Source organism: Pipistrellus kuhlii, unplaced genomic scaffold (genome assembly GCF_014108245.1).
Source record: "Pipistrellus kuhlii isolate mPipKuh1 unplaced genomic scaffold, mPipKuh1.p scaffold_m20_p_1, whole genome shotgun sequence".
Lineage (NCBI taxonomy): Eukaryota > Metazoa > Chordata > Mammalia > Chiroptera > Vespertilionidae > Pipistrellus > Pipistrellus kuhlii.
In genome coordinates, this window is record NW_023425404.1 from 157,273,755 (window position 1) to 157,296,877 (window position 23,123).

The following is a 23,123-nucleotide window of genomic DNA, read 5'->3' on the forward strand; positions in this document are numbered from 1 at the left end:
GCTGAGGGCACGCGCGAGCGCGCGCGCCCACCGTACGCTGCTCCCGGGTCGCCGACGCATGCGCGCGGGGCCGCCGGACCTGTCCCCGCCGCCGGTCAGTGGAGCCCGCCTTCCGGGCTCGGCCCCGGCGCACGCATGCTGTGCCGGCTCGGCGGTGGGCGGCTGCGGCCGCTGCCCGGCCTGCAGCCTGGAGCCTGGGGCCCGCGGTTCGCTCCGGTCCCGACCCGCGGCGCCACGCCCTCGGTTCCGCCGGCGCGGGCGGTGGCCTCCGTGTCCGCCGTGAACCCGGGCGACGCCGGCGGCTGGTACGAGGCGCTGGCCGCGTCGGCGCCCGTGCGAGGCGCGGAGGACATGCTGCTCGCGGCGCACGGCGTCACGGGCCTGCCCTGGTGGGGCAGCATCCTCCTCACCACCGTGGCCCTGCGCGGCGCCGTCACGCTGCCCCTGGCGGCCTACCAGCACTACATCCTGGCCAAGGTGAGGGCGCCGCCCGCGCCCGGAGCAGTGCTGCTTGGGGTTCGTCGTGGCGACCACTTCATTGCTAAGGAGGTTACCGAGGACGCAGTGTTTCCCAAAGTGTGGGACGCGTACCCCCAGGGGTACGGGAAGAGTTTGGTGGGGACATGCACTGCACCGTGCTTAGCTGCGCCTAATTCTACGTTTTCATGAGTACGAGGGGTAATCAGCGTTACGAAAATTATAGAAGGGGTACACACATGTCAAAAGTTTGGGAAACCCTGAAGGGGATGGTTAGTGATACGTGCACCAGCTATCTCGTTTACCCTCCTGGGTTCGTGCTCAAAGCCGGGGTGGTTACCAACCTTGTGAAAGGAATGAATGAGGAGCAGAAGCATGAAGGCAGTGAGTTACCTGGCAGAATCAACACGGGGCACGGTACTGGGAAAGCCGGGGATGAAACGTCAAAGTGCAGGTGCAGCTCTCATTTAATCCTTACAGTAGTAACCCCGTGAAGTAGGTACTGTTGCACATTTCATTTATGAGGGAATAAAGGTCACCGGGTCCTAGAGGTGAAGGAACTTGCCCAATAGCACATAGTGTAATCCGGAATTTGGATTTGGTTGTAGCTGAGGCTATCTTAAGCAATTTAACATTTTTAGGCTTAGACTTAAGGTTTTTTGACATGCTCAGTAAACTATATATATATATATATATATATATATATATATATATATATATATACTATATATCCTCACCCGAGGATATATCTATATATGTATATCCTCACCCAAGGATATATGTTTTTTTTCCATTGATTTCAGATAGAATGGGAAGGAGAGAGAGAGATGGAAACATCAATGTGAGAGAGAAACATCCATTGATTGCCTCCCAAATGCAGCCTGGCCTGATGGGCTGGGGATGGAACTGGCAGCCCAGTACATGCCCCGACTAGGAATGGGACTCAGAACCTTCCAGTGGGAACAGGCCGCACTGTAAGTCCCTGAGCCACTCTGGCTGGGCAGTAAACAAATATTGTAAATGAGTTGAGGGGATAGAAAATAAAATTATGAGTGGTTGTAAATAAAGATCCTTTATATGCTCATAACAAATTCTACTTTTTCTTTAGCTAGGTGGAAAATTTGAAGCCAGAAATACAAAATATTGCGCAACACCTTAACCATGAAGTTGCAGTTCGTGCAAAACAGTTGGGGTGGTCCAAAAGAGTTGCCAGGTAAGATAATTCTGTGCATATAAGACCATGAAAATATATGTATGTAACATGAAAGTGATTATGTTAATTATAGGCTTGAGTATTCTGTAGCTTTAGCAGCAAAGTAGTTCTTTTCTTTAATATTTTAATAAGTTTATTTGGCATGATAGTTTTATTTTTTATTTATTGATTTAAGAGAGATAAAGTTCCCCTTATTTATGTATTCATTGGTTGGTTCTTGTATAGGCCCTGACTGGGGAATCAAACCTGCAACTTTGGTGTATTGGGATGATGCTCTAACCAACTGAGTTACCTGGCCAGGACTGGCATAATTTATGGTGTCCCAAAAAAATGTATACTCACACTTTGAATAATTATAAAGGCAGTATTATAAAAATACATTTGATTTTCAAAATTGAGCTATCAGCTGTTAAACTATACATTTTTGGGGACACCTTGTTTTATATGCTGGACTTTTAGTAATGGAGAAACAAAGATAAGGTAGAGATAGAAACATCGATGAGAAAGAAATATTGATCAGCTGCCTCCTGGGGACCTCAAGCCTGCAACCTGGGCATGTGTCCTGACTGGGAATCAAACTGTGACTTTCTGGCTCATAGGTTGATGCTTAACCACTAAGCCACTGGGGCCAGGCAGGTTTCTTACTCTGAAAGAGACCCCACCCTATTCATAAGACCTGCAAGCAAATAATGACTGAATTAAGTACTATAAAAAAGATTTTGTGCAAGGAGTTGGGTCATTATGGAAAGTCAGGGAAGGCTTCACAGGATAAAGATACTGTGCCAATCTGTTGGTGCTGTAGTCAGCAAATTAATACAGGTTATTTTCCAAACTTGACCTTTATGAAAAGATACAGTAGGCCATAGCCCTCAGGAATGAGGAAGTAGAAAATGTGAAAATTTTAATAAAAGCAACTGAATAGCTAGGGTGCTGTCCATCCACTGTGGCTACCCTGTGTAGTAATCTTTCTGGGGTCCTAGAAACCCTTGCCCATAGTCATCCACTGGGAACTTCTAAGTCATCATGCTTTAGTCAACCTAAGCTATTCTTAGTTTCCCAAATTCTTATTCTTTTTTTTTTTTTAAATATATTTTATTGATTTTTTACAGACAAGAAGAGAGAGGGATAGAGAGTTAGAAACATCGATGAGAGAGAATCATCGGTCAGCTGCCTCTTGCACACTCCTACTGGGGATGTGCCCACAACCAAGGTACATGCCCTAGACCGGAATCAAATCTGGACCTTTCAGTCTGCAGGCCAATGCTCTATCCACTGAGCCAAACGGTTTTGGCCCAAATTCTTACTCTACTATATTGTGACATAGTGTTCACCATTTCACAGAAATGAGAAATACACACACACACACACACACACACACATATGGTTATCCATACATTTATCTCTATAGGTATAAATTTACCAACTATTTTCATTATGAAAGTGCTTCTTAGTGTTAAAAAGACTGGACAAATCTGTAGTTTTGAAGTTTTACTGATCAGAGAAATCTCAGAATTACAACTCTATGCCAAAAGAACAGACTTACAGCTGCTCTCCTGGGTTATAAATACATCCTAGGTAAGTTGGTGGCACCTGGTGATGCAGCATTGGCATGATGATTGTTCAGCCACGTTGTTATGGAGATGGGTGGCTTTCTAGAAAGACACTCTGAAGGTTTCCTACGTTTTCATTGGGACAGTCTTGAAAGGTGAAAGGGAGTTTTCTAGGTGGACAGCCAAGATAGTAGGTTGTCCACACAGATGATAAAATAATTTCCAAAGGCATGCGGATGCCGAAGTCTGATTTGTTGGATGGCCTAAGCCAATTCAGGCATCAGAAAATACAGGTGTCTGTAAAGGAGTAACAGAATTACAAAGAGCCTGGAATGTCGGTGAGTGGTGTCTTAATTCAAGTAAATGTAGCAAACCTATTGAATGCCATACCTTTTACAAAATATACGGCAAGAGATTTAGAGATAAATAAGACCCAGCACTTGATCTTCAAGGAGACTGTAGTCAAGAAAGTGAGACTTAACAAAAGGAATAACTAATACGCTTAACAGGGAAGAAAATATGAAAAAGAATTGAAGAATGGAGACTGTTTTGACAGGCTAAGAGTGCACACAGTACAAAACCACATTGGTACAAAAAAATATATTCAGGGACCAAGTAATTGAGCTTGGCTGGAATGGAAGGATTTGAATAAAATGTACTTTTACTTTTTATATTTCCTATAGAAATTGCAGTAATACCAAGTTAGTAGTGAGGTTTCCCTTGTTAAAGCCTAACTAGCCAAAGCTTATAGTTTGCCAATGTTAGATTTATTGAATTGTTATGTAATTTGTATACATTGCTAGAGAATTTTCAGTAAAAGGCTTTATTTACCTTTTATTTAGGCAGCTCCTTAAGATAATTTATGACAATTAAAAATTGTACACAAATTCTTCAGCCAATAAGTGCTCTGGTTATGAAGCACTATAAGTGATCCAATGACATTTTCTCCCTTTCCTTTTCCCCTCTTTCCTTAAAATAGGTTCACTTATCTAAAGAATATGCAGAGGCTTGTTTCAGAGCTGTATGTTCGGGATAATTGCCACCCTTTCAAAGCCACAGTGTTGGTCTGGATTCAGCTTCCAATGTGGATCTTTATGTCTGTTGCTCTGCGGAATTTTAGCACAGGAGCAACCCATTCAGAAGGTAGTTATTATAGAAGTTTGTTTCCCCCCCCCCAATAAATTCCCTAACATTGTCTTTGTACTCTAAAGAAAAAAGAAAAAAAAACACCCCATACTTTACATAGTTAGAATACTTTAACCAGTCTTGCTTATAAAGGGTATAAATATACAATTTAAAATATTGAGTGTAAGCCAATGAGATATGCTGAGAAAAATAAATCTAGAAAGGAAAGCAGTAATACTGCTTCTTAGAGATCATAATAAAATTAGTGTTATAATTTCATAATTTGGTTTCCTAATCAGGAATTGTTTTTGTTTATAAACTTAAGAAAACAGAAAAGATTTCACAGTAATAAAAGTAAACATTAATTAAGAAACAATATGAACTAAAGCATTTGTTTTTTACTTAATTTAAAGGCATTTCGAACCAGAAAGTAATCTAAATAGATTCTAAAGAAGTAGTTATGGCTACATAATTGTATAAAGTTAAGCCTAAAATGATTATTGCTACTTTTTTGTTGTTGTTAATCCTCACCCAAGAATATTTTTCCATTGATTTTTAAAGAGAGTGGAAGGGAGAGAGTGGAGGGGAGAGAGAGAAACATCATATGAGAGATTAGTTGACTCCCACACACACCCCAACTGAATCTGCACCCAGGTACGTGCCCTTGACTGGAAATCGAATTGTCCACACAGATGATAAAATAATGTCCAAAGGCATGCTGATGCAGAAGTCTGATTTGTTGGATAACCTAAGCCAAGTCGGGCATCAGAAAATACAGGTGTCTGTTGCAAGCTCAACTCTTCTGTGTTTGAGTCTATGCTCTAACCACTTTGCACAAGGTCAGGGCACAGCTACACATTTTTATTCTTTCTAAGTCTGTTTGCTACAGAAAGCTGCTTGCTTCTTTTTCAATCCAGGAAGGACTGATTTGTGTTATGGAATGAAAAGAGCCTGAATAAAACCAATGCAAATCTTTAATGTGAGGGGCACCTTTTTGGAATTATCATCTAACTTATGTCTTGTATATTTCCTTCTGCTGTTGTAATAAATTATTTTATTTATAAACTTTCAGCAGGTTTTTCTGTGCAGGAGCAGTTAGCGACTGGTGGGGTCCTGTGGATTCCTGACCTCACTGCACTGGATTCCACTTGGATTCTGCCTATCTGCATTGGTGCCATCAATTTAGTAATAGTAGAGGTCAGTGGTTTTAAAAAATTTAAATTGTCATTTAAATTATTAGGATTTCTGTTGTTGCTGTTCTGACATCAAATATAAATGTGTTTTGAGTCTTAGTTGAGAACAACTCCCTGGAGGTGAGTAGGTATCGGGTGTTACCCACTTTGTTCGGGAGTATCAGTGTTGATTCCTATTGCTGCGACCGTACCTTTAGCAAGTAAGCACCAGCATTGTGTGCTAAATCTTGTCTGATCTTAGCTTCCTTGGGCTGGGTTCTGCCTATAGAGCTAAAATTAAGTTTGGTTTCTGGTTGCAGGTCAACCATCGACAAACTGACTGTCTTGGGTCAGTTCCTTAACCTCTCTGGGAGATAGAATGCTCATAATTAAAGTAAGAAAGCTGAATTAGAACACTTACACAGTCTCTTTCAACCTTAAAATTATATGATTCTAATACATTCAATTTTGTGATTTGCTTTTGGTGAAGACAGTGATGAAGATATCTAATCAGTCTGGTTGTATTCCCACAATAGATTGGTAATTTGTATATATGTTTAATATATAAATCTGTAGGCAGAGAATAAAGTCATTACCTAACTCCCATTTTTTAGTTATGCAACCTTAGAAATCAGAATTTCTTTATAAGATGGAGTGGAAAAACACATATATTCAATATGACCTCTTAAGCCATGTCTTACCATTATTCCATGCTCCTTTACTCAACAGTTTATGGGAAGCATGCCTTTAATTTCATAAAGAGCTGTTCTCAAACTCTGAAAAGAATATCAACTCTTTGAACTGGAAGAAACCTTAGAAATAATCTCATAGACTTCATGTCCACTGGTCTCTGGGAAATCTCATATACCCTTACTTTCTTAGACAAGAAAAATGAATGTGATACTGAAAGGTGTTGGGTGAGAGTTTCTTGAGGAAAGACTCTAGTCTAAGTGTGGTCTAAGTGTATTTCCCTAGATTAGGGGTGTCGAACTCAATCAGAGAAGGGGCCAAAATCTAAAATCCAGCCTAAATCGCGGGCCGAATGGTTTACTGAACAGTCATAAACTGTCATTGTGATGGAAACGCAGCGGAGTGCAGTGATGACAGCGCGGTGCGGGCCACATTGCAAGGCCTGGCGGGACGGATTTGGCCCGCGGGCCTTGTGTTTGACACATGTGCCCTAGATGAACCCAGCAGAGTCTTGGGAATGTGGTTGGACTTAGTGAATATTTGTTAGAAGGAAGGAAGTGATAAATACAAGGTCACCATGGATTAATGTCAGTTGTTTAGTCTTTCCTTTATGCCATCTATAACCCAGTAAGTATATGTTTAAGAAAAACTCATTCTTACTTAACATATACCATGTTTCAGACACTATTTTACCTGTTTACATTAATTAACACATTTTTTAAAAAAATATGTTTTTATTGATTTCAGAGAGAGATAGAAACACCAATGATGAGAGAGAATCATTGATTAGTTGCCTCCTGCACTCCCCCTACTGGGGATCAAGCCTACATGTGCCCTTGACTAGAATCCACTGAGCCAAACCAGCTAAGGCTAATTAATTCATTTAATCATTTGACTAATTCTGTGATACAGGTACTATTACTATTACATGCATTTTGATATTACATGCGGAGAAAGTGAGGAACAGAAAGATTAAATAACTTGCACAAAGTCATATGACCACTAAATATAGGGCTGCCATGTGAACCTAGGAAGTTTGGGCCTGCACTCTGAACTCATAATCATTACTGCTATGTTGCCTCCTAAATAATTCATAAATTATGACTGCTTTCTCTCGCTTTGATTATTCCCCTTTATCCATGTAGCCAGATCACAAATCTTTGAGATACCAAGGTCCTTCTTTATGCCAGGAACTGTACTCAAAACAAGGTTAATGATTCACACATAATATCTATCTTTTAAAATATGTTTTTATTGATTTGAGAGACTGATACAGGAAGGGAAAGGGAGGGAGAGAAACATTGATGTGAGAGATTGGTTGCCTCTAGCATGCAGCCCAAGCAGGGACTGAACCGGGAATCTCCAAACCCTTTAATGCACGGGACGACTCTCAACTAATTGAGCTACACCGGCCAGGGCCATAGTACCTATCTTGAAGGGACTTTCGGTCTTATAATCTTTACAAACCATTGACTTATAAAAGTTATGCTGTGATTCTACTTACTACTACAGGCTTGGTGCACGAAAGTTCATGCACTGTAGAGGAATACCTCAGCCCGGCCTGCCCCCTCTCAGAGTTCGGGAGCCCTCGGAATGTCCTTTGAGGGAAGTGACTGGGCCGGTCAGAGGATGGCACCATCCCCAATACCCTGCAGCTGCTGCTGCCTCTGGCCTCCCTCTGTGGGCTGATCAGGAAAAGGCGCCTCCCCCATCATTCCGCTGCTGCTGCCACTGCTGGCCACCGTGCCTGCTGGCCCTCACAGCTGCCACAACTGCTGGCCTCGGCCCTTGCTTCTTAGCGCTGGCCCCACCCCCTGCCCACTGGTGGGTGAGGGGTGATCTGGGGCCAGGCTGGCTGGGAGAGGGGTTGTGAGAGGTTGAGGCACAGCAGGTCACACCCTGTCCAGCGTTTGTGGAAGTGTGGCACTGGGACCAGGCTTACGCCCCTGCCTCTGAGGCTGCCTCTGCAGAAGAGACAGCACTGGGGCCAGGACCCCGCAGTCCCCTCTCCCACTGCCTCTGCGGAAGGGGCTGCAGTGCTAGACTGGCCCGAAGCACCGCCTCTCCCACAGCACGGTCCTCCGCCCTCGCAGCCGCTGCAGCTTTGTCCAGAAGGATATCTGGGAGACGTCCCGTCTACCTAGTCAAATTAGCATATTATCCCTTTATTAGTATAGATGGTTGAATCTCTTCTTTATTGCTACTAATTAAAGCTACGTTTAAGATTTCTGCATAATAATTAAGTTTTATAAAAGATAGATGATCAACCAAATAAACTTATCAGTGTTTTCTTTTTTTTCTTTGGTTAAAATGTGAGTGAAGGCCATTTTATGCATTTTAATAATCATGGTGTGTGTATATATTCTGCCCTTCAGATTGTTGCTCTACAAAAAGTTGGAATGTCTCGTTTTCAGACGGGTGTTACCCACTTTGTTCGGGGAATATCCGTGTTGATGATTCCAATTGCTGCGACAGTACCTTCGGTGAGTAAATAGCAGTGTGGGCTAAATCTTATCTGATCTTAGCTTCATCTAGCTGAGTTCTGCCTCTTCTCCTGAGCTTTCTCTGAAAACTCAATCCGTTACTGGTTTCTAAGTTTTTCTGTAATAACTAATTTACTGTCTCTATCACTGAGTGACACATATTTCTTCGGATTGGTTGCTCTTCCTTTATGTGTATGTGTCTTAACTCCCTTACTAAATATAACGTTTTTTTCTTTTTCAGTTTTGCAAAATACCTTGCACACTACTATGAACAAAGTATTTGCTCTATTTGATTAGTTTATATATTAATTCTTTCTCTATATATAGACTTAGCTAAGGAATTGAGCACTTACAAAAGAAACAAGCCCTAACCAGCTTGGCTCAGTGGATAGAGCGTCGGACTGTGGACTAAAGGATCCCAGGTTCGATTCCGGTCAGGGCATGTAACTTGGTTGTGAGCACATCCCCAGTAGTGGGTGTTCAGGAGGCAACTGATCAATGTTTCTCTCTCATCCACATTTCTAACTCTATCCCTCTCCCTTCCTCTCTGTAAAAAATCAAAAATAAAAAAACAAACTTTGTGCCAAGTTCATGTGTGTTCATATGTAATATTATTTAACCTCATACAAGTCTTTATGAGATAGGTACACTTGCCCCCATTTATTTGTAATTAAACTTTTATTTTTATTTTTTAATATATTTTATTGATTTTTTATAGAGAGGAAGGGAGAGGGAGAGTTAGAAACATCAATGAGAGAGAAACATTGATCAGCTGCTTCCTGCACACCCCCTACTGGGGATGTGCCCACAACCAAGGTACATGCCCTTGACCTGAATCAACCCTGGGACCCTTTAGTCTGCAGGTCAACACTATCCACTGAGCCAAACCAGTTAAAGCTAAAGAATATTTTTATAGATTTCAGAGAGGAAGGGAGAGGCAGAGAGAGATAGAAACATTAATTATGAGAGAGAATCATTGATTGGCTGCCTCCTACATCCCCTCCTCCCCCCTCAGTAGGGATTGAGCCTTCAACCCAGGCATGTGCCCTGGACCAGAATTGAACTCAGGAACCTTTAGTCCCACTCCATAGACCAATGCTCTATCCACTGAGCCAAACTGGTGAATGCTGTAATTAAACTTTTATAGAAATAGAGAAATTGTTATGTTTGCAGTTATTTTGTACTAGAGGCCCAGTGCACAAAAATTCATTCACAGAGTGGGGAGGAGGTGGGGATTGGGGGGATTCTCTCAGCCCAGCCTGCAACCTCTCCTATCTGGGACTCCTCGGGGGATGTCTGACTGCTGGTTTAGGGCCGATCCCTGTTGCAAACCAGTTAGGGCTGCTTCTCTCTTAATTCTCCATCCACAGTTCATAATTTCTGTCCTTTAGGCCCCAGTATGGCCGTTATAGCTGCTGGAGCTTGTCATCTGCACGAGTGGTAAAAGGGTGCTTCATGTGCAGTAGCCCTTGGAGGGAGCCTTGCCAGCTGTCCCACTAAACACTCCTGCTTACCTCCTAGTTAGCTGGCCACATCTCACTGCGAAGAGGCTGAGAAAAGAAGTCTTTCTCTTTGCCATGGCAGTATACCCTTCTGGAAATTAGGACTTTATTACTAAGGAAGAAGAGTGATTTTTAAAAGACAGGTTATATTGATAGTTTGTACAGTTGAGTTTAGGGTACTTTTTGCTTAGTGGATAAATCAGATGATGGTGATGCTAATGTTTAGTCAACATTGACTTTGTACCAGGTACTATTTGAAGTGGTTTGCACATATTAGCACTTAATAATTCTCCCAACAATGCACTGAGGTAGCTGCTACTGTAATCTCCACTTTAGTGATGAGGAAACTTAAGCAGAGAGGTTAAGTAACTCATCTAAGGTTACTCATCTGTTAAGTGGCCAGAATCTTTACACATCCAGGCAGTTTGGCTCTTGCTCTTAATTACAGTGGTAATCTGCCTTTGATGATGTGTTACTCTCTGCTCCTAAAAACTTGCTTTTGGAACAAATGCAAGTGCTTAATATGGACCACACACTACTTTACCATTCTATGTGAGTTATCTCATTTATTCTTCACAGCAACCTTAAATGAGGAAACCAAAACAGAAGAAAAATAACTTAGCCAAAGTCAAATAAATGAAATTCAAACTCAAGCAGTTTGACTCCAGGGCTTGGACTCAACCACCACACAGTCATGCCTTTGGGTTCTGGTCACTTTCTGATGCCAAAGAAGCCTTTGTATGGAATTGTTTTGAGAGGGTGTAGAACTTAATCACTGACCTACATACATCAGTCTGGATGGAAGTACAAAAGAAAAGTGGAGATAATGCTGAGCTATAAGTCTCAGAAAAGGCAAAGATAAGGCATTCCTGACCATCCTTAGCAACTGGTTACTAGAAAATTTGGTAGATAGTTGACTACATGGAGAAAAGTGAAGTCTAGGGAGGCTAAGTTTGCCATCATAAATGGCTGTGCCTCTAGGACCCTACCTCCAATTATGGCAGTTTATCAGGTCTCTTGGTGGGAAAAGCTTAAATGCCAAAGAAGGGCAGGAGACCTCTCTTGGGCCCTGGGAGGTACTCTGTCATCCACTTCACGAATACCTCTCTTTTTACTTTTTGGTCTTTCTTTCATCCTGTTTTTTTTTTGCCTATTAGACCCGTCACTGATATCTAATCGCCATTTCAGGTCGTGTTTAGTCCTAGTGTACTTCTGTTAGCAGAGTTCATAATTTTCTTTGTGAAACTTGGTGTCTGTGGAGAATGAGTGGTGCTAATGTTCATGTTCTTTCTTTCTTTTTTTTTTTTTTTTTTTACAGTCACTTGTTCTCTACTGGTTCTGCTCCAGCTTCATGGGCCTTTCACAGAACTTGCTGCTGCGTTCTCCTAGGTTTCGCCAATTCTGCCGTATACCATTGACCAAGGGAGATTCGGACACTCCTTATAAGGACCTCTTTGCTGCTTTCTACGCCAAGTACATTTCCAGAAAATAACATACTTTTCAGCAATTTTGAAACAGAAGTATCACTAACACTTTAATATATTTAGAAGATTTATTCAAATATGGTTTAATTTGCCCTTATTTAAATCTTGAACTCTGTGAAGTATTGTGTTAAAATACAATCTGGTTATATTTGACATTACTTAAAATCTTTTAAATGCTGTTATGTAGGTGGCATGTTTGATTGTATCCCAAAAATATAAAAGTGCCTGGTTTTGTTTATAAAATTACAACTTGCTAGAGTTGGTAGAAATTTGGAGAACAGGACTAGATATAAATTATGTCAAATTGTACTGAATAGTCCCAGCCATGAAAATTATATAAAACAAGAGAATCCAATGAGGCATTTCTGAAAATTTTAGAGGTCTGAATGATCATATTCCTGTTTGAGCATCTAATAAAACTATGTTTTCTCTTCAGAAAAATCCTTCAGGCCCTGAAATGCCTCTGGTAACTCCTGGTTAAGAAATCTTATTTGAATGGAACATATATTAGCAGTGAGTCATTTTGTGACTTTTTAAAAAATGGACTTGAGATAATGTGGTGGTAGAGGAGTCCATGCATGCAGGAAAGTACCTAACATGGTAGGTGGTGTGGTCTCTTAACCACATTCTGAAAGAAGACAGACAGCGTACATTCCTTTTCCTAAGATTTAAGAAGTCTGAAATACTAAGTATGGAACTAAGTACTACTAGAGCAAAGTGAAACATGTTAAGCTTAAGCTTGTTTAATCAAAGGAAGGTAAACAGAATGGGCTACTGATTTTGGAGGTGATTTTATAAACTTATTTATTTGGGAGGATTAAGTACTCTAATAGGTTTAAACAGTGGTAGATGTTTGATATAGGAAAATTGGACAGGTAATATAATTTGTGGATCCAGTAGTCTGCTTGTGTAACTCAAAAAGATGATGAAATTAATTCTGGTTGAGATATTCAGGAATACATTTGACAGGCATTTGAGAAGATTATAAATTTTCACTGAGTTGGAATATGAACCTGTTTCTGAAATGCCCTATTATTCCATCTTCTGTTTTACTACAATAAAAACTAAAATGATGGTAATAAGTCATTTCTTGAGTGATATCTATTATATCTTAGCCATTTTGGTTGCCATGTTATTGCAACTCACTGAGAATTTAGAGGAAGCAGTTGAGACTAGGTACTCTTTTTTTGACTTCCCAGCCCTGGTTTATGATGAGACAACCCTGCTTCCCAGTAAAGGAATTAAAACTTACGTACAATCAATCCTCATTTGCAAATTTTGTATTTGCCTACGTGCTAAAATTTATTCGTAAACCCCAAATCAGTACAATACTTTTGATGACATTCTTGGACATAGCACAATATTTGAGTCACCTGAGGCACATTTTCCCAGGAAGTCAAACAAAACAATACTGTGTCTTCATATCTCATCTTTCGAACTGTAAGTAAGTGTCCTTTTTCTGCTTAGTGCTATGTGTGTGTTGGGGCGGGGAGGGGGTGTCTCATTTTTGTGCTTTTTTTTGGGGGGGCGGGGGGCATTTCTCTATTTTATTTTTAAAATATATTTTATTGATGTTTTTACAGAGAGGAAGAGAGAGGGATAAAGAGTCAGAAACATCAGTGAGAGAGAACCATTGATCAGCTGCCTCCTGCACACCCCCTATTGGGGATGTGCCCGCAACCAAGGCACATGCCGTTGACCGGAATCGAACCTGGGACCTTTCAGTCCACAGGCCAATGCTCTATCCACTGAGCCAAACCGGTTTTGGCTATTTCTCTATTTTAAATGGCTTCTAAATGTCATCCTGAAGTGCAGCCTAGTGTTCCTAATCACAAGAAGTCTGTGAAGCTTCCTAAGGAGAAAGCACCTGCATTAGATAAGCTTCATTCAGTCAGGAGTCTGTTGGCCATGAATTTAATGTAAATGACTCAACAGTACATTGTATTGACGGTTGGCAAATGTGACCAGAGGCTCACAGGAACCTCACTCTGTAGGAGTGGTTCAGTATTCTCTAATCCAGTCTTTGTGCTGATTTATGAAAATTACTACCTCGAATAACTGTTTGCAACATACAATCAGTTGTATAATCAAGGAAGCAGAGATAGAAATGTGTATCCTCATTTATAGCAAAAAAAGGAGGGGAGATTTGGAGACAATTTTGGTTCTCTGGAATAAGTTGGCTCTTAGTATATGTATCATTGTGTACTGATTCAGCTATTTTTCTTATGACAGGATGAGGGAAGTCAGCCCCTTCCATTGACTACTTAAAATGTGTCATTTTCTTAAAAATGAAAAATAAAGGCATGCTTAACTCTCCCTTTTAAATAGGTAAATCTTCATGTGCACACTTTACCTTGTTTGCTGTGATTCCCCTTGATTTCATGTTGTACATTTGTATCTTTTTTCATATGTATATTTTACCTAGTTTCCTATTGCTCTCCCATTTTCAAACTTTTTGAATTGCTTTTCCAATATATATAATACATTTATTTGAAAAAGCAAGGCCTTCATTCCAGATCTCAGAATAATTTTTGATAGAGTTTGGAGTGACTGGAATCTTGGGATATACTCCTGTATAAAGAAAACCATTGTGTTACGAACTGGGGTGAATCATTCACCCGACTTCAGGCTGGTAAATATTCCCCTCATTTCTTTCTCCAGGATTTTATAGCAAACTAGAGGGCTGGTGCACAAAATATGTGTACAGGTAGGGTCACTAGGGCCTGCAGTTGGGGCCAATCGGGGCCTTCTGGCTACCGGCCAGGGTCTTCCTTTGTTTTGCACCACCCCCTGGTGGTCAGCACAAGTCATAGCAAGGGATCGAACTCCCAGTTGAATTCCTGAGGGACACTTGGCATATTATAATATATAATATACATATATATTATAAAGCCCAGTGCACAAAATTTGTGCTCAGTGTGGGGGGGCATGTCCTCAGGCCAGCCTGCACCCTCCGATCCGGGACCCCTCAAGGGAGTCCAACTGCTGGTTTCGGCCTGATCCCGTGGAGCATCCCTCTCACAATCTGGGACTGCTGGCTCCTAACTGCTCACCTGCCTGTTGCCTGATTGCCCCAAACTGCCCCCTCTGCCAGCCTGATCAATTCTTACCGCCTCTGCCCCAACTGTGTGTTCCGTTCCCCCCCACCCCCCCCTCCCCCTGCCGGCCTGGTTGGCCCTCAGTGCCCGCCTCCTGCTGGCCTGGTCGCCCCTCACAGCCCACTATTCTATTGTTACTATGAGGATGTTGTGAGCAATTTGCATATTGCCCTTTTAATAGTGTAGATAACTCATCTACACTATTAAAGAGAAAGATGCTAATTGACTGTACCTCTGCTACGCCCACAGCCAATCAGCAGTGATATACAAATTAACCCAACAAAGATGGTGGGTAAATTTGCATATACAGGTGGGGCATGCAGCACCAGACACCACCCTCAGGGTCCAGGCCACAATTTGGGACTGGACAGGTGAGGCAGGCAGCGCCAGATGCCACCCGAGAGGTCCAGGCCACAATTGAAGCCAGGCAGGCTGGGTTGGCAGCCCTTGATCAAAGGCTGTGATTGGGGACCAGGCAGGTGAGGCAGGTAGCACCTGAAGCCACCTGTAGAGTCTGGGACTGGGGCAGGTGGCATGGGCAGTGCCTGACACCGCCCACGGGGTCCAGGCCACAATTGAGATGGGGCAGGCAGAGCAGGCATTGCTTGACACCACCCATGGGGTTCAGGCCATGATCGGAACCAGGCAGGCAAGGGTGGCCAGCATCTCTGGGATCACTGTCTGCTCCTGGGCCTCCTGAAGACACCGGTGGAGCAGGCCCAGGTTGAACATTTTAATGAAAATGGGATGCCTGTGCCCTGCACCACGGTGCCCCATCCCTAGGGTGGAGAGGGCAGTGGGCAGTTAGGAGGCACCAGGGCTAATTGGCAGGTGGCCAGCTTGCTGTTAGAGGCCTGCCAGCTAGGAATCCTATTCACCTGAATATCTGTATGTGCCACACCAGCACGGCCAAGGTTGACCCTGAGTGGGGGTGGTGAAAGGCTTAGAAAAGACAGACGAGAATGAAAGCTGGGTCTGGTAGGACGCCGCTTCTCTGAGAGACAGCGACCACGTCCACAAGCCGTGTCTTTATTTTATAGCAGGTGCCATGAGGCAAAGCAAGGGCATAATCAAGATGTTTACAACATTCTCGTGGGTTTCAGTCCTACTCAACTACATGCACCTGAACTCTTATCAAGCCCACATCACTTAGGCATGTGGTTGGACCGTAGGTTCAACCCCACAACTGTAACTGTTAGCTCGCGGCAATGAGAGAACTGTGCCCTCTCATCAGTCCAAGGCTTGAACGTATCCAAACACTGTAGCTGCTCCCCACATCTGTATAAAGTTTTAATACATTATATTAGAGGTTGTGGTGGTACTGTTTTACCCACAGTGTCTACAGGAATTGCTGCAAATTTACTTCATGGTGGAAAAACCTTTCATTCCATATAAATTAACAATTCCATTAAATGAAACTTCAATTTCTAGACTTGATATAAATAGTGAAGTTGCTAAAACTATTAAAAAGGCCCAACTTCTCATTATTGATGAATGCACCATGGCATCCAGTCATGCTATAAACGCCATACACGGATTACTGCTAAGAGAAATTATTAATTTCAATGTATTTTGTAGGAAAGTTCTTGGAGGGGATTTTCGACAATGTCTCAGTATTGTACTGCATGCTATGTGATTGGCCATAGTACAAACGAGTTTCTACTACTGTACTGTTTGGGGATGTTTCAGAAAATTGTCTCTTAACAACAAATATGAGATCACAGGATTCTGCTTATAGTCAATAGTTAGTAAAACTTGGAGATGGTAAACTTGATAGCAGTTTTTATTTAGGAATGGATATTATTAAAATCCCCTGCGAAATGATTTGTAATGGATCTATTATTGAAGCTACCTTTGGAAATAGTATATAGATAATATTGAAAATATATCTAACCATGCGATTCTTTGTCCAAAAAAATGAGCATGTTCAAAAATTAAATGAAGAAATTTTGGATATACTTGGTAGAGATTTTCACTCATATTTAAGTGATGATTCCATTGACTCAACAGATGATGTTGAAAAGGAAAAATTTCCCATCAATTTTTTTTAATTTTATTGATTTTTTACAGAGAGGAAGGGAGAGGGATAGAGAGTTAGAAACATCAATGAGAGAGAAACATTGATCAGCTGCCTCCTGCACACACCCTACTGGATATGTGCCCATAACCAAGAGACATGCCCTTGACCAGAATCGAACCTGGGACCCTTGAGTCCACAGGCTGACGCTCTATCCACTGAGCAAAACTGGCTAGGGCCCATCGAATTTCTTAATAGAATTACTCCTTCGAGAATGCCGTGTCATAAATTAAAATTGAAAGTGGGTGCAATCATACTGTTGAGAAATCTTAAAAGTAAATAGGGTCTTTGTAATAGTACCAGATTCATTATCAAAAGATTACGACCTAACATTATCAAAGCTGAAGTATTAACAGGATCTGCAGTGGGAGAGGCTGTTCTGATTCCAAGAATTGATTTGTCCCCATTTGACACTGGTCTCTCATTGAAATTGATTTGACAACAGTTTCCCGTGATGCCAGTATTAGTGATAACTATTAATAAATCATAAGGACAAACTCCAGACAGAGTAGGAATAGTCCTACCTGAACCCTTTTTTGCACATAGTTATAAGTTGCTTTCTCTCAAGTTTGAAGAGCATGTGATGTTAAAATTCTAAATAATTTATCAAAGGAAAATTAGTCAAGCATTCTGAAAGTGTTTTAACCCTTACTGTGGTGTACAGGGATATATTAGAGAATATGTTTAATAATCACTTTATCAGTTATTGTTTGTATCGTTTTTATATTATGTTTTAGTTGTTTTCATATCATGTTTTTGTTGTTTTTATATCATGCCTCTGTTGTTATATTCTTATGTTACTGTTTATTAATAAATGTATGTATTATTTTCATATACATTTTACTAATTTCCTTTCATCTCTCACACTTTTATTATAAAGGGCAAATAGCAATATTAAAATATTTCCTCTAATAATTCCCCTTTAATGTGCATGAATTTTATGCACTGGGCCACTAGTATTTCAGAAAATTATGAGTCTGTGTTATTTGGTCTTATTTCCCCAACAGTTTGTCACCATCTGGAGCAGCGGTTGCCAACTTTTCAGACATCACAGACCAACAGTGGTCCACAGAGCCCCGGTTGGCGACCGCTGATCTGGAGCACTTCCAGAGCCTAAAGTCAGGCAAGGTAGGCACTAAATGGGCACAGAGAACATGCTTTAAGGTCCCTTGACAACTCCCTGTCAGGTTCTTCTAACTCTGCTGCTGAGAGACTCCTGGCAGAGTTCAGTCCTGGCTTCTGCAAAGTTCAGAAAACCTTTGTCAATTTAGGAGGAGGAATATCTACTTGTTTGTATCTTTTCCCTTGCTGAAAAGGGAATCATACCCCCCCCCCCCCCGTGATTTTTGCCTGTGGACAAGGTTCATTGTTTTATAGGTGTGTCTCAGCACAAGAGTCAGGAAAAGAGACTCACGTCTGGATCAGTGTATATCATGCCATTTTGACACCCAATTTCAGAATTCTGTTAAGAGATTGAACTGGTCACCTGGAATTGACCCAAAATTTGTTTTCCTTGGAACCATTGGGAGAGAAGACCTCAACAGGCCTATACTGACCAAATGTCATAGGTGGGAAGATGTGTCTTTTCAGAAGAAAGTCAAAATCCTTGATTGCCTCCTCACTGTTAACTCAGGAGAGGCTATAAAACTATTATACATAAAGGACCTTAAAGTGAAAACCAAATGGGAAGAAGCACTTGAGAGCTTTAAAAGCACTCAGGAGCTGAAATCCAAGCCCACACCTGTCAGAGATTCAGCCAATCCTCCTAGACCACACTGGGGAAATTGTAGTTTATCGGGGGGAAAGCATTATTGCCCAAATAAACCTCAGTAGCTTCTCTATTTTTGCACCAATACTTCAATCACCCATATATCCCCATAATTTCCTCCTCTTTTGTTTTGGGGGAGAAAAAAATCACTTTTGTTTTTTTGGGGAAAAAAGAATCACCTTTTAAATTGCTTCAATATCAGATGAAGCCCCCAAAGCAGCAGGAATGAAGACTCCCAAAAAATACTAAGAGATGGTGATAAGTGAAGTTACAATGAGTGTGAGTGTGTGAGAGAGGTAGGGGTAAATACATGCTTGCTAACTTCTGTTCTTATTGGTCTGCAAGCTTCCTATCTTAGCAACATCCATACATTTAAAAAAAATAAATCTTCATTGTTCAGATTATTACAATTGTTCCTCTTTTTTTCTCCCATAGCTCCCCTCTACCTGGTTCCCACCCCACCTTCTGCCCTTACCCTCCCTCCCCTTGCCCTGATCCATAGGTGTACGATTTTTGTCCAGTCTCTTCCCACAACCCACCACACCCCTTCCCCGTGGAGAATTGTCAATCCACCCCCTTTCTATGCCCCTGATTCTATTATATTTATCAGTTTATTCTGTTCATCAGATTTTTAATTCACTTGATTTTCAGATTCATTTGATAGATATGTATTTGTTCATAATTTTTATCTTTACCTTTTTCTTCTTCCTTTTCTCAAAGAATACCTTTCAACATTTCATATAATATTTGTTTGGTGGCAATGAACTTCTTTAGCTTTTTCTTATCTGTGAAGCTCTTTATCTGACCTTCAATTCTGAATGATATCTTTGCTAGGTAGAGTAATCTTGGTGGTAGGTTCTTGCTATTCATCACTTTGAATATTTCTTGCCACTCCCTTCTGGCCTGCATAGTTTCTGTTGAGAAATCAGCTGATTATCATATGGGTGCACCCTTGTGGGTAACTAACTGTTTTTTTCTTGCTGCATTTAATATTCTCTCTTGTCTTTTGCTCTTGGCATTTTAATTATGATGTGTCTTGGTGTGGTCCTCTTTGGATTCCTTTTGTTTGGGGTTCTGTGTGCTTCCTGGATTTGTAAGTCTATTTCTTTCACCATGAGGGGGAAAATTTCTGTCATTATTTCTTCAAATAGGTTTTCAATATCTTGCTCTCTCTTTTCTTCTGGCACCCCCATAATTCTGATGTTGGTGATATTGGTACTCTTGAAGTTGTCCCAGAGGCTCCTTCCATTGTCTTAATATTTTTTGGATTCCTTTGTCCCACAGGCATAGCTCTTCCTAGTGTTATGATAAAAGGAGTTGTGATTTTCTAACTCTGTCCTGGTAAAGGAAACAAGTGTCTGTTGACTTCCAATCTTACTCTCCCAGCCACCAGTTAATCCCTTTGGATGCATCATATCCAATCTCCAAAGGATCCGAGGGGCAGGTTCAACCTTCGTTCCATAGTTGAGGAAACCTATCAATAAACAAATGTGTCTCATGCCTCAGTTTTGGCTCCTGCAGAAATCTCTGGGTAGTAACTCAGATTGCATACCTAAGGGTATATTTTCTTCTGATTTTTGTGTTTAGTTCAACCTCAGGAATTAAATAAAACAGTGAAAAATAAAGTGAGTTCAGAGAGCTCAGCATTGTATTTCCAGAGTCCTTGGTGCCACACAAACTGCAGAGCTCAGTTATCCTGAAATGAAAGAAAATGAAAGAAACATGAAAAGTTTCCCAGCTCACTCACAGAGATACCTCATAGCCACATACTAAGGACAAGACATTAACTTGGGGGTAGAAAGGACACAAAAGGAATAGAAGATGGAGCCATTTCCATTCAGATGCAAACCACGTTAACGAGGCAGAAGAAACACGACGCCATGGAAGAAAAAGATGAAATGGTCAGGTAGGAAGTGTCACACACCTAGCAGAGACAGCACCTGATGCTCCGGACATGGCAGGAGGAGGGACGGGGCTATGTGAGAGGAATTGTATGAAAAGGCCTGGCAGTAGGAACAAGAGGGTGATATGCAGAAGGTGGACCCCACTGGGTGATGGCAGAGGACAAGCCTACAGGGGTGGCCAAGTGCCCCCACCTCTGCGAAGGGGTACATGCCTCTGTCTTGGGAGCTGTGGCTGATGGAGAGGGAGGCTATGGCTCTGTGGATGAGCTGCAATGAGAGCCTCCCTGCAACCACAGTTCTCAGTGTTCTCAACACGGCGGGAGCACAGGGTCATGCACACAACACCACGAAAGAAAACACAGCCCATTCCCAACTTATTCACAGACTTGTATTTCTGGTATCTATATTCCCAATGTGTCCACTAGTATATTTGGAAAAAGAAAAAAGATTTGTATGTGATATGACTGCATCTTTAGAAAACCCAAGTGATCACAACCAGAGCACTTTTTTATTTTATTTTTTTAATATATATTTATTGATTTTTCTTTTTTTACAGAGAGAAAGGGAGAGGGATAGAGAGCTAGAAACATGGATGAGAGAGAAACATCGACCAGCTGCCTCCTGCACACCCCCTACCAGAGATGTGCCTGCAACCAAGGTACATGCCTTTGACCGGAATCGAACCTGGGACCGTTCAGGCCACAGTCCAACGCTCTATCCACTGAGCCAAACCGGTTTCGGCCATAGCACTTAAAAAAAATTTAAAAATATATATATATTTTATTGATTTTTTACAGAGAGGAAGGGAGAGAGAGAGAGAGCTAGAAACGTTGATGAGAGAGAAACATCGACCAGCTGCCTCTTGCACTCCCCCTACTGGGGATGTGCCTGCAACCAAGGTACATGCCCCTGACTGGAATCGAACCCGGGACCTTTTCAGTCCACAGGCCAACACTCTACCACTGAGCCAAACCGGTTTCGGCTTGGCCATAGCCCTTTTAATACCTAATGACCCAAATACACTGATGAACAAAAATAGACCCAGAGACACAGATGCATTAACAGACTGTGGATCCTCAGAGGGAAGGTGGGGAGGGTTGGTGGGTAGGAAGAGATTAACGAATGGCCTGTGTGCATATATGCGCCACCCCTGGACACAGACAATGGAGTGGTGAAGGCCAGGGGTGGTAGTAGGCTAGAAAAGGTTAATGGGGGGAAAGGGGACCTATGTAAACCATTCAATAACAAAGATTTAATTAAAAGTAAAAAAATAATAAAAGCCAAGAATAACTGTCCTAAGCCAGGGGACTCCATTGGCTGGACCTTCGTCCTGAACATTGAAAGGCTGCAGGTTTGAACCCGGGTCAGGGTGTGTGTGGGAGGCCACTGAGCAAGTGGTGCCTGGAGAAGGGAGGCTCCTCAGACCTAAACACAGTCCAGGCCTCGCCCATGATCCAAAGCCCGTCTTCTGCTGAGTGAGACTGGACCTCCCAGCTTTCTGTCGAGTCCCTGGTCTCTGAGTCATAGAGCCACTTCCCCATGTTCCCCAGAATGCATTACTTAGTAACCATCTATACTAATAAAAAGGAAATATGCTAACTAGACTGGATATCCCTCCAGACAAAGCCATGGTGCCGAGGGCTGAGGCAGAGGCGGTTAAGGGCAACCAGGCAGGCAGGCAGAATGGTTAGGGGTGATCAGGCAGGCAGTCAGGTGAGTAGTTAGGAGCCAGCAGTCGGGATTGCAAGAGGGATCCCAGATTACAGAGGATGCAGTCTGGGTTGAGGGGACCCCCCCCCCCCCCATGCACAAATTTATGCACCGGGCCCTTACTCCTATATAATAAAAGGAAACATGTAAATTGACCATACTTCTGCTATGCTCACCAGCCAATCAGGAGTCAGTATGTAAATTAACCCAACAAATATGGTGGTTAATTTGCATATGCAGGCACCTAGTGGCTTGCCTCCCAGGAACATCCTTGGGACTCAGGCCACTCCTAGCCTGTAGGCCTGGGCTTAGGCCCTAAGCAGCAGGGATCCCAGAATGCCCCCCTGCCACTTTGGACCTACTGGCTCAGGCTCCAAGCAGCTGGGGGTAGGGTGGGAACATCCCTGTATCACCACACGCAAGCTGCTGGGGTCAGAGCAGGAACATCCTCACCCCACCCTCAGACTCCTGTGAGTGCGCGGGCACCAAGCAGCAGTCTGGGTCATGGTGATGTGGGGATGTTCTTGCCCCACCCTCAGCTGCTTGCATGTGTTGTGGCACCAAGTAGTCGCCCAGGGGTCCTCACATGCCCCCCAGCCCGGTGCCCATGATGTGGCTGCTGGCCTTAGGGGCATGCCCTTCCCCCCCCAGGGGTGGGGACATGCCCCTAGCCCAGTGGACATGACACAGGGGGTTCTCTGCCACATGAGCTTCAGAGAAAACATCTATTTCTAAAAATATATTTTATTATTGCCAGGACCGGTTTGGCTCAGTGGATAAAAATATATTTTATTGATTTTTTTACAGAGAAGAGGGGAGAGGGATAGAGAGTCGAAAACATCAATGAGAGAGAAACATCAATTAGCTGCC

General features: G+C 42.3%; 1 protein-coding gene across 3 annotated transcripts; it reads left to right on the forward strand.

The window, feature by feature from the left end:
- The first annotated feature begins 62 nt into the window (after positions 1 to 62).
- Positions 63 to 12,611, forward strand: LOC118705447 (cytochrome c oxidase assembly protein COX18, mitochondrial). 3 transcript variants are annotated; one of them, XM_045571835.1, is made up of 6 exons: positions 63 to 477; positions 1,590 to 1,690; positions 4,220 to 4,383; positions 5,432 to 5,562; positions 8,603 to 8,710; positions 11,531 to 12,611. In XM_045571835.1, the coding sequence occupies exons 1-6, from the start codon at positions 136 to 138 to the stop codon at positions 11,702 to 11,704; spliced, it is 1,020 nt and encodes a 339-aa protein (XP_045427791.1). In that variant the 5' UTR covers positions 63 to 135; the 3' UTR covers positions 11,705 to 12,611. The 3 variants fall into 3 exon arrangements, with proteins under 3 accessions (XP_045427791.1, XP_036270124.1, XP_036270117.1); XM_036414231.2 differs by having other exon boundaries at positions 5,441 to 5,562; XM_036414224.2 differs by having other exon boundaries at positions 70 to 477; positions 5,438 to 5,562.
- Positions 12,612 to 23,123: the final 10,512 nt, after the last annotated feature.